We start from the raw sequence: 12,932 nt of genomic DNA, 5'->3' as shown, positions 1-12,932 counted from the left end.
ATCCCAATCAATTCTTCATTGGAGCTCAGAAAACCTTGTCAATTTCACTGCTAACAAAACACAGTTCTGCCTTATTTTTCTTAAAAAATAACTGTTTTCTTCTAGTATTAACTTAGAACAGCAGTTCCCTACTTATTTTAATCATGAAACCCTTTTCACTTTGATAAAAAAAAATTTTGGAATCCTGACAATTTTTATTGATAAATAAAAACAAATCAAAAAATCAAATTATTTTTCTGTATTTTTAATAAATTATAAAAAAATAATTTATTGAAAATACAGATTAAGAATGGAAAAGCAAATATTGTTAATTCAAATGGTAATTATGTGAAGTTAAACTACTTCTTTTCTTTTTCAATATTCTTTCAAAATTTGGTTTAATTGCGGACAGCTGAATTCTAATATCAGGAGTAGCATCCAACTTACTTCTGTATTTTGTTTTTGTCACAATGTAGAGCAAAAATCTGCTTTCACACAAATGTGGTACTAAATAGCAACAAACAATGACTTGCCTTTTTGAATAAATTTGGATATTCTTCTCTTCATTAAATTTAACTTTTACTTGGCTGTTCAATGTCAGGTCAATGAAATTTTCATATTCTAAAGTAGATAGTTTCCTCTGTTTTTTCTTTAATATTGAAAGGATAAAAAACCTAATGGTTATTGTCATCTTTTAGTAGAGGAAAGTATTCATTTGATGCCACATTTATTGATTTTAGATGACATATAATTTATTTTCCTCCTCAATTTCAGTTTTATTCCTGTAAAAAGTCATTTAAAGTTGGAAACGGATCCATATTATTTTTTTTTTTCAAAAAGCCATGGTCCAGTATTGTAACTTTCGTAATAATGATCGTAATTTATCCTTTGTGTTGAAAATATTTACAATTTTTCCTTGAAGGGAGAGAAAAACATCATTCAATTTTGTAAATATATCTGCGGATAAGTAATTTGTCTCAACCACAAACATTTCTAAAGCAATCTGCTAATGGAAATTTGTCATTATGTAAGACTCTGGCAAGCTCTTCATGTAATTCAAACAATCTGACAAGAACTCCATCACATGACAGCCATCTAATTTCAGTATGTACCAGCAAAGATGTATGTTGGCTGCCAATATCTTCACATAATTTTGAATAATCTTGTTTTTAACAGTCCTGTTTTCACTACTTCATCTAAAATACATTATAAAGATGAAGAGATATTTCGAGCAATCAGTGCATGTTTATGAAAAACACAGTGACTACTCGTACACATTTTAGCAACATTTTTTAATTCGTTTTACTATCCTTTTCACAGGTCCTATTATTGATTTCGCACCATCACTAGATACATACACATTTCTCCCAATTTATTCCACAAGTATTCATTAAATCGTTGATACATTTAAATATTATTTCTCCTGTTGTATTGATTTGTAAATTTTCACAGAGTAACATGTCTTCTTCAACTGAATTATTAGTAATAATGAACCAAAACTAGTCAAACGATAGGTTTGCAGCATCTGTTGTCTCATCTAAGTGTAAAGCGTACTCATCACATGACGGAAGTCTTAAAACAAGTTCCTGCTCAATATCTGCAGCCATATCACGAATTCTGCATGAAACTGTATTATTTGAGAAAGAAATTTTATCAAATTGTTTACAGGATTTCTCATTGAACATACACTGAACACAGCTTTGATGCATAGTTTTACGAGAGTTTCAGAAATTGTATGCACTTCACCTGCTATATGGTATCTTACTTTGTAGGAAGCCATTTTTGCCCTTTTGTTATCCAACACATTTTCATTACAAAATGTTTAGTTTTGTCAAGAGACTCAACTTTTCTTTCAAAAAATTTGACATCTTTAGTTTTATTTTCTGAATGGTTCATCTGCACAATCTAGCTGGTGTTAATGAACTATTTTATAACTTATTGCATAATATACATTCTGCATCAGAGGCTTCAGGATTCCATTTGGTCTTGAATCTGAGTAATAACTCGAGTCATATTTACCTTTTTTATGACTTAGCGATGTTTTAACCCTTTAACTACTGACTTTATATTCTATTGACATTGTTTCATGTGCTGAATTAATTTTGCAAAAAATTTATAAATAAAATAAATCCAGCACAATATGGCATCTACCAGTAAAATATTTACTGGTAGACGCCATATTGTGACATCCCGGAAATCCCTGCAGTCACATGGTTTATGCATCGTGCTGCATATTATTATTATTCGTGACACCTCCAAGGAGTCTGAAGACTCATCGCGGGAGACACCTACTGTACAATTCTGTCTCCATCCGAACCTCTACTACCAATCATCCACATTAATGCCATCTACTGCATTCCACCACAACTAGTATTTTTTTGTCTCTAAATTGCATATGTTTGAAGAACTGATTTGTCTGTATGTGGGCTGAAAAATCCAAATTTCCAGGAGAAAAAACCCTGCTACCTCCGTATGAGATTGGCTAACTCACCTTCGATTGAATAAGTCCATATATAAAGATTCCTCCCGTCACGACAAGAATCAAACTTAGGCCTTTTCCAATTGAAGGGCGCAATGTACTGTCGTTCTTCCAATTGCGCTACGGAGGCGCTTAATATGATTAGTTGCACCAGTTCAAATTTTTCTCTTTAGATGTTATACAAGGACAGAAACTGAACTCAAGTAAACTTCAATTGTTTGGCAATAGCTGGAGGAACCTACCTGCGAAGTTTGAATATCTTATGATGATGCTTTCCATACTGAAAAATTGTCTGAATATGGGAGGCGTGGCAACCATTCTAATCGAGTTAACTCAATCGTAGAAAGATCGCCATTTTTTTCTGCACTTGAGTTAACTCGACACCATAGCAGTTAAAGGGTTAACTGCTTGCTACACTTTTTTTTAAAAAACTCCTTCTCTCAACCAGTGATCCATGATATTTTAATTTGAGGAATACAGAATTGTAATATTATAAATTTATACAATGCCCACTTTATTTTTATATGAAAAGTACATAAAACTCCACAAAATGATTGCAGTGCAAAATACCACTGATCTATGACTGATATGCCACTTGTATGCTGCACCGTTGTGCCCCACCTCACTACAGATGATTTCGTCAGTGGATATGATTCAACTAGTTGTGGGAGAATCAAATGCAGGTATTCGATTCATTCATCCACCACGTGACTCAACTAATTCTATTAACTCAATCAATGGCAATTTTTTAAAATTTAAATAAATTTTTCATACATATGTTAAACTATTAATTAAAGCTCAAAACTTATTTTATTGCAGAACCCCAGATTTTATCAGCAGAACTCTGTGGTTCCATGTGCCACAAGTTGAGAACCTCTGACTCAGAATATTCAAATCGCCAGACAAATGATTATCATTATCTGAGGATTTGAGTTGTTCAAGCCTCTCTTGGCATAACCCATTACAGTTATTGCCTCCTTGGTATCCAGAAAAACTAGGATTCCTCTGTTGACTTTACCTTGGAACAGGTATTAACCCTAAATAAATTGTAAATCCATTCATCTATTGAGTATTGCTCTATTGCTCTCACATCTGGGGTGTTATCCCTAAGAGCCCCCTGGAAATACTTGACTCAACACAGAAGAGAGCCATGAGGTTGATTAGTGATCCGTCTCATACCAGTTCACTCCCTCCACTTTCATACAGGCGTTTGGTTTTTGCAGCATACATCTTCAGTAAATACTTCCATGGCAATTATTTGTATGAACTAGTATCAATAATTCTTCCACTCGCTCGCTCCCCCCCCCCCTCCACTTCATCCCTCTGGTAAACCATCAAAATGTGCAGCTGCCACCCAATACCCCTTCACTGTTCAACTGTAAAATTCACATCACTTCTCCTCTTTCATTGGAGAAAAACTTCTTTCTTTCTATTGTGGTATTCTGGAACAGTCTCCCTTCTTATGTGTTTCCCAAAGAATATGTCTTCACCTGAACAAGTTTCTCCTTTCACAACTCTCGCCCTCTTATGGATGGGAATCAACATAAAAATACACCCATATCTATTTTGTGGGCCTTTTTAATTCCACTTTTGTGTAATATAGTTGTTTAACTAATCATTTTTTCATAATATAATAACTTGTTTTAGGATAATTATTTAATTAATATTAAAATTCTCTAGGATTACTTGATCTAGCCAATTCTTATTGTGAAACCCAATTAAAACGCCATTGTGAACGCATTATCAAGCACGGTATTACAGTGGATAATGTTGCAATGTTATATGCAGCAGCAATCAAATATGAAGCAAAGGTGAGTGCTTATCTTAATAGTTTTAAATATAAAAATATCATGCTTCTGGTTTCAAAGATTAGTAAATTTCACTGATTTTTCCTGAATGATTGAAAACCAAAGAAATAGAAAAGACCCTGCTGTATTTGCTTTCTGTACTTTATAGAACTATGGATTTTTTGTTGATTACCAGAAGTTAGATGTAAAGTTTAATTATATGTTTTTTTTTTTTTTTTTTCAACATCAAATATTGTAAAATTGGTGTATTATAAGCATTGTAATTGAAATTCTAAATGACTTAAAGTTAATTATATGGCTATGGTTTCCATGCCTGTATTGACATCTTCAAGGGATACTTATACATATTATGTTGTAGAAATAGCTAACATATTATGATAAGGACTTGAACTAAGGATATCACTCTTATTAATCTGTGGCATTTAGCAACCTACAAGGTGGTGTTTCATAAAATTTTAGCAACAATATCACCCCCCCCCAGGCAAAGACAGTTTGTAAAAAGTTATAATATTCCATTCAAACATGAATAATTATAAATATATTTATTTTTTTATATTTGCATTATAATAAATTCATAAGAGCCTGTGTAGCTCAGTGGATGGGCGTTTGCACACCACCGCGCTAGGCCGCACGAAGGAAGTCTTGGTTTCGAGTCTAGTCGGCGACTAGAGGAAATTTTTCTAAGCCTTTTTTCGACCGGTTCCCGAGTTAGTCGATCTCTGGCACAGGCAAGCAGGTTTTTCCTCCCGGAAACTCGGGTTTTTCGTCCTGTAAACTCAAGAAAATCAACCGTAGAACCCACATTATTTTCAGACATTAAATATATTGTGTTAGGGTTAGACACCACGAGATGGCGGCACATTTGAGCCGTCTCTCTTCACTGCGTACCGCTTAATTAGTGATAGCCTTGGGCCATCTGTCTCTGATTGGGTACCAGTGGAGATTGAACTGCCCACTCAGTCTCCAAAAGTTAGATAGGGCTAAATGGCCTCGCCTACTCCCGTATATACGGGAATAAAAAGGCGTTAGCTGATTTTTTTTTTTTTTTTAATAAATTCATCATCATCATCATCATCAACAACCATGGGTCCAAGGCCCGTAGGTGTCTGCTGCCATCTTGATATGATTCTTCCATTACATTCTATTTTGTGCAAGATGACTCAGTTTGTGTATAGAGTTTCTGCTACCATTTGTCGATGTCATCACCCCATTCTCTATTTGGTCTTCCTCTTTTGTTCTTTCTTTCAATTATTCCAAACAGCAACGTTTTTAGTTTTCTCTCATCATTCATTCTACATATATGACCAAATAGATGTAGTTTCCTTTTGATTTTCTGGATCAGGTTTTCTTTTGGTTGTATTTGTCTGTAGATTTCCTCATTGTTCACTTTCTGTATCCAGCTTATTCTCAAGATCTTTCTATAGCACTTTGTTGCATTGTATATCTCTGATATTGATATATCGAGGCAATATAATTAACTTTATCCTTTCCTACTTTAGCTGCTATATCAAATTCTATTGCATGTACCTCTTTGTTAAGTCGGTTGCGCCATTGTTATGTGATCTTCATTAATTTTAGTCTTATAGTTATGTCTCGCTTCTTTTATACCTTTTCTTACATAATTTCACCTTTTAAGGGCCAGCAGAGATTACCTGTTCCCTGAATTCTATGAGTTATCCTGGTCACTCAGGCAAAATTTATTTTTTTTATCTGCGCCAGCCTCGGTCTTAAAATTAGAGATAAACTTAACCTTTAGGATAAACATAGATTATCAGGTGCCACTAATAATGTTAACTGAATTCTTAGAAGTCTTGGGTTCTCTGGCTTATTTTATTTGCAGTTGTGCCCTACTACTTACAATTGGGGTATTCCCGCATGCACACACGATCACAGATTCGAAGTTTTATGAAGGGTCGGGGTCAGTCATCATGATCAGAAACACATGTAAGTAAGGAACCAAAATATTTATTAAACTCATTATATAATGCCATACAAGTTAAAGTAGTTATCAATTCTAATTTAATCTTCTACCTTTCTCTCACCCACTCACTCTTAAAACAATTATGCATTGACTTCAAAATGTTAGCAAATTCAATAACTCAACATAAAATACATTCTTAATTACAGCTCAATTGGACATTAAGGCATTTTAGCACATTTATAATCTCTCTCGGATTAATTATGACAGAATCTCTATCTAACTGAAAGTTCTTAAAGTTCATTTCAAAAGCATAGTCATTTACATAAATCTTAGTTCTTCACTCTTTCTTCCATTACAAATTTTAAGATGCATTCTCTCTTAACACTGTAAGTCAATTCTCAAAAGGGGCTAGAACAAGTGAGAGTACTTATCTATTTTTTATTGGTTTTCTTCCGTCCGTCCTTCTTTGTTTCGATTCTGGTTGTCTCGATCTTATCGCCGTGTGGGTTACACATGCTCACCTGAGTTGGGCGCTATCTCTCTGCTAAGGTTTTACGTTGATTGCCCTCTCATTGACGACGGCCTATGGTTGATCTTGCCGAAATCTGCTGTGGTGTCATGCCAGATCCTTTCATAAGTCAGCCCTCAAAAATGAGAGCTGAACTGCGATGAACTCTTGGGGCACACGAAGAGAAATGCAGGAACAAGAAAAAACGGGGTAACTTACTTCTGTGTCGCGGGTTTTATATGCTCCCCTAGAGCACCACCTTTCCGAGTTCGAATTTCTCTTATCGTTTCACCCATTGGTCTCAGGCTGGGTGACTTCACTGATCAACATACGGGACTTCTTGTTTCCGGGAACATATGCATCATGATGTTTTCTTAGATGTGATGCCCGCGGGTGCTTATGCTGCTCTTATAGTATTAGGGCGATCTTTGCCCTATGTTGCTGAATAATATGCATTCTTTCATTTATAATATTTCATTAATGATTTCTCTCATATCTGCCCCTTTTGCTGACTCTTACATTCATGCTAGACATATAGATACATTAATTTAAATTCACATAATTCACAGTTTATCATACAAGATGTTTTTACAAAAAAAAACATAGTTACACTGCGCTAAAAGATAAGTATGCATATATATTTTTTGTTGATTGTTAGATTCTGGAATGACGTCATGTAAAATTTGAAGTCGCCTATTTCAGATATAACAACTTCCTCTCAAATGCCAATATCCTCCTTTCAGATTCTCTCAGGAGTACCCAGGCCTCGCATTCATAGAGCATACATACTGCTGAAGATACAGGTTTCTACAATGCATAGTTTAGTTTGCATCTTTATAGCTCGGATCTTCCATATTTTGTCCGTGGCTTTTAAAATAGTTGTTGCTCTGGTTATTCTAATTTTTCTCTCTTTTTTGGTGTCAAAGTCATGTGTCATGTGGCATCCAAGATATGTGAAGTGTTCCACATTTTCCAGTTGAAATCTGTCTATCGTAACTCTGTTCAGTGACTCCTGTTGTCCGAATATCATTGTTTTAGTTTCTTCAAAGTTGACATTTAGTCCATATCTTTTTCCTTCTGTGTATAGTGTTTGCAATGTCCGTTCCAGCCTTGCTGCATCTTCTTCAATCAGGATGATATCATCTGCAAAATAGAGGTAGTTTATTCTCATGCCATTTATTGAAATGCCTCCACCTTCTTCTTTAATCTTATCTAGTGTTCTTCCCAAATGTGTGATGAAGATGATTGGTGATATTGGGTCCCCTTGACTAGTGGCAAACCAATCTCCAGTCTCACCTGCTATCCTGATTTTTGTTTGTGCTTGGCTGTTTATATCTTTCAGCAGGCGGATCAATTTATTGTCCACACCATAGGATTCCAAGACAGCCCATGTTATATTTTGGTCAATATTATCAAATGCTTTTTGGAAGTCCACAAAACAGCAATATACCGTTTTGTTCTTTCTTCAAGCTTTCTCTGCTATTAGTCTTAGTGCGAGTATTTTTTTAAATCGATTAAATACTTATTTAGGAATGGAATATGAATCCATTATATACATACAGTAGCATATATGAATGTTATTTGAATCCAGTATATATATATATATATATATATATATATATCATCTGCATGAAACCATAGTGTGAGGAACAAACAGCCACTTTATGAGATGTAGGACCTCCTTTCACTGTGATGACTGCAGCAATCCTACAAGATATACTTTCCACAAATGTATATGATAGCAATTAATAGTAATTTTGGACCATTCTTTCTGGAGGCATGTAATGAGGTTTTGGACTGTTATGGGACAGACATCCCACAGCTGCTCAATAGGGTTGAGATCAGGGCTCTGTGGAAGCAAGTCAAGTGTGGTGACATTAATTTCCACAAACTATGCAGTTATTACAGCAGCCGCCGCCCTATAACATGGTGCCTTGTCTTGCTGAAAGAGACGGTGGTCAGTTCCATAAAAACACTACAAAGTAAGAAGCATTGCATTGTCCAGAAATTTCAAATACCTCTCGGAGTTCAGTGTTTTGTGGCACAACAAACAGAGCTCCAAGGCCAAAATAGGAAAAACAGAACAGGACCATACCCATCACACTGTCACTTCTGAATTTCATAGTTGGAGTTATGCACTCTGGTAAGTGATGCTTACCGGGCATCTGCCACAGCACCCCCTTCCATCTGTTCTGACTATTTATAATTTATAAATTACTATAAATTACTAGCTAGAAACACAACTCGTTACATGGCATGATGCATCTTGCCCATGAGGATGTTTGTTGATGTCTTTCCAAGCAGTGTACTAACAGTAAGAACAAAAATTAACTTTAAATTTTGAATAATAAAAGCATTTTTAATAATTCACTAATTTCAAAAATATTCAATGATAAGGAATGAAATGAAACAGATTGTTTCGAAGAAGTTAGTTTGTGTGAAATCCAGGTCTATGTTTGTTATTTTTAGCTGTAGATGGGGCATCATATCAAGAAGATTTTTATTTGTTTGCTCTTCACAAAGTGCAAACTGGGGAAGGACAGAACAGCTGTGAGGGCAGCATTGAAATTGAGAATGAAGGTAATAATACAGAGCAAATGAATGGTTTAACAGATAATAAAAAAGATGAGATAGATGAAATGAGTGAGATCGTATGGTTGAGCGGAGCAATACATAGGGCAAAGCGGCAGCTGGAGCATATGCACAAATGTCTACCGAGTGTTCCAGCCAATAAAAAAAAAGTATGATAAGAAAAATAAGAGTATGATTGTGAACGCAAACAAAATGAAGGAGCGAGTGCTGTATGGCAATTCGTTAGTATATGAGGTATGATAGTTGAGAGTTTGACAAAATCGTACCAACCTGGTGGGACCATTAAGGACGTAAGTGAGTCTATTAGGGAGCAAAAGCAAAGTGTGAAAGAAATGATAGTGGTGGCAGGTACGAATGATTTGAAAGGAGATAAAATGGATATGATAGAGGTCCTGAAGGAATTGTTTGAGGTAGCAAAAGAGAAGAGTGAGAGAGTTAGGATGGTTGATCTGTTGCTGCGGTATGACAGTGAAAAGTTTAGGGGGGGGGGGGTTATAATTGCTAATGACTTAATGCACGGGTTATGCAGGATGAGTGGTGTGGAATTTGTGGACATGTGGAGTGAGTTCGATGGGCGAAAGGATCTATATAAGATGGATGGTTTGCATTTGAATAGATTCAGTGTAAGGAGACTTGAAAAAGTGTTGTTGAATGAAGTGGATGTGCAGAATCAGGGAAACTAGATTTATTAAGGGGGGGGAGTAGATATGCAGACCTTAGGGAGGCAGTTGAATGTATGAATGAGCGAATAAGGACAAATCAGAATGGGATGGTTAGTATAAGGCATCAAGGTAGGGATGGGACTAACGGGCTTCTACAATTCATGTATACTAATGCTAGGAGTATTAGGAACAAGAAGGAAGAATTTTTGGCCTTGGTTGGCACTTCTAGACCACAGGTTATTGGCATTAGTGAAACATGGCTGACTGAAGATGATATAGCTGGTTGGATTGAATGTGAGGGGTATAGTGTGTTCAGTAGTGACAGGGAGAATAAAATGGGGGGAGGAGTATTATCGATAATAGCTAATGCCAAGGAGAATATAGGTTGACTTGCAGGATAGAGAAAAGAGCACATTTGAGGCCATTTGGTGTGAGATTGAGGCTAGCAGAACAAAATATACAATTGGATGCTGCTATAGACCAGGTGATGGAATAGATGGTGGAGATAGTGTGCATAAGCAAATAGAAGAAATGAGTGGAAGGAGAGTAATTATTATGGGAGATTTCAACTATGGTAACATTGGAAGGAGGAGAGGACACATGGGAGGAAGGAATTGGATTTTATGCGGTTATTAAGGGATAACTATCTGTGACAGCATGTAATGGAAAATACTAGGGGTCAGAGAGTGCTTGACCTAGTAATTGCATCTGAGGATTTGACCTAGTAATTGCATCTGAGGATTTGACAAGACCCTATGATCACTCTCACCAATTGGTGAGAGTGATCATAGGGTCTTGACTTGGGAGGTGGCTAAAGGTGTGGAATTTACAATTAAGACAGGGTACATGTGGAATTATTGGGCTAGTAGGTATGACGAGCTTAGGAGTTTGATTGGTTCAGTGCCATGGCATGTAAAACTGCAAGGGCTGGATGTTGATAGGCGGTTAAGAAGTGTTTGCAGGAGGCAATGGCTGACTGTATACCTAGAATCCGAATAATAAATCAGGTAGGGATTAAATGGATGAATAACACCATTAAGCTTGAGCTGCAAAAAAAGAATCAACTGTGGAGGGAATTTAAGGAGAAAGGTGACCTGCCAGCACACGAACGGTATTAAGCCCAGGCCAGAAGGATAACGAGTGTGGTAAGAAAAGCAAAAGCAGATTATGAAAGAACATTAGCCATGCAGGCTAAAGAGAATCCCAAACAGTTTTTTCGATATGTTGCAAGTAAAAGAAAAAATGTATATGGCAGATTGATTTTAAAGAATGCCAATGGTAGGGAGATAAATCAGTTGATATAGTAGAATTACTGAGTGAGAACTTTGCAAGAGTATATCATCCAGGTGGTGACATTGCAGAAATGGAAGAACCAGCAGCTTATACGAGAATTGTGATGAATGAAGTGGAGGTGAATAGTCTATTACACAACCTCAATGTCAATTCATCTGCGGGATTGGATGGTATACCACCTCATCTCGTACGAGAAGCGGCTAAACAATCGTCAGTGCCTTTGACTATTTTGTTTAATTTGAGTCTCGGGTCTGGGTTAGTCCCAAATGGGTGGAAAGAGGGGGAAAATGGTTCCACTACATAAAGGAGGTTCCAAGACTGCTGTTGAAAATTACCAGCCGATCAGCATAATCAGGAATTGTTGCCAAGGTCTTGGAGAAAATAGTCAAGAGTAAAATACAAGATTGCATAGATGAAAATGGGATACTGTATGGGGGACAGCATGGTTTTGTGAAGGGTAGATCATGTAACTTGCTCACGTTCTATAACACAATGAAGGCTGAATTGGATAAGGGTAAAGGGTTTACAGTGATTCTACTGGACCTTGTTAAAGCCTTTGATAGGATATCACATGGAATTCTAATCAGTAAACTGCAGCATATGAGAATGGATATAGGGTTCGTGAGATGGATAGGAGGGTGGTTGATGGAGAGATATCAGAGAGTGGTTTATTCAGGAGTAGAGCCCAAAAGACGGCCTGTGACTAGTGGTGTGCCACAGGGTTCTGTTCTTGGACCACTACTGTTTAATTTGTTCATTAACGATTTAGGAAAGGATCTGAGAGGAACTGTGCATCTGTGCATCTGTTTGCAGATGATCCAAAGTTGGGTAGAGCAATAGTGAATGCTCAGGATGTCAAAATTTTGCGGGGTGATTTGGATAGTTTGGAGGACAGGGCTAAGGAGAATGGATGTCAATTTAATGTGAAAAAATGTAAGGTTTTGCATTTTGGAGTGAAAAGATTAGCAGCAGTATATCACATTGGTGGAACTGTACTCCAGGAGATTGACGAGGCCAGGGATTTGGGAGTGTTGGTGGATAGGGAGTTGAAGTTTAGGGGACACATCGCAAAAGTGGCAAAATCAGCTCAGTAAATCACTTGGTTGCTGAAAAACACTTTAACAAGCAGAAACAAAGAGGTTATTGTTCCTGTATTGAGCCTTGATAAGACCCCTCCCCCATCTAGACTACTGCCCAGATATGGGTGCTAGAGTTTATTCTTGATGAGACCTTCTCGAGTGACCAAGATAATAGCAGGACTATGGAATGAACCTTATGAGAACAGGTTGAAGATTTGTGGGTTGCAGAAATTGGTTGATAGGCAGAAAAGGGGTGATATGATTGAGACATTCAGATTACTGAAGGGTTTCTATAAGATTAATTCAGAAGATATTTTTGAGAAGAGGACTGGTAGTGGGAGGACTAGGGGCCATCCATGGAAGTTTGGTAAGAGTGTGGTTAGCAAGGGTGTTAGAGCTAGGTTTTTTACTTGGAGAGTGGTAAATGAGTGAAATAAGCTGCCAGAGTCTGTTGTGAGTGCCATGACTGTAAATGAGTTCGAGGTGAAGTATGATAGATACTGTGTGAATGTTGAATAGTTGTTCTTGACATGATGTTGGGCCTCCCTCGATGAGTCTAAGGACTCCTTGGAGCTGCCCGTAATAATAATGCTTCTGACTTTTTCTGACAA

At 36.7% G+C, this 12,932-nt stretch overlaps 1 protein-coding gene across 3 annotated transcripts in view; it reads left to right on the top strand.

Annotated features, from left to right (window-relative positions):
• LOC150094771 (RCC1 and BTB domain-containing protein 1-like) overlaps window positions 1–12,932 on the top strand; it is a 224,173-nt gene that overhangs the window by 182,714 nt on the left and 28,527 nt on the right. For all 3 annotated transcript variants that reach the window (XM_090410997.1, XM_090410998.1, XM_090410999.1), the window contains exon 13: window positions 4,139–4,269. In XM_090410997.1, the coding sequence (XP_090267123.1) occupies window positions 4,139–4,269 (131 nt within the window). The remainder of the gene's footprint in view (window positions 1–4,138; window positions 4,270–12,932) is intronic.

The sequence above is a fragment of the Typopeltis vanoorti genome, chromosome 21, assembly GCF_054136105.1.
Source record: "Typopeltis vanoorti isolate ZY-2024b chromosome 21, IOZ_Tvanoo_1.0, whole genome shotgun sequence".
NCBI classification, from domain to species: Eukaryota; Metazoa; Arthropoda; class Arachnida; order Uropygi; family Thelyphonidae; genus Typopeltis; species Typopeltis vanoorti.
This window is presented reverse-complemented; position numbering and strand designations above follow the sequence as displayed.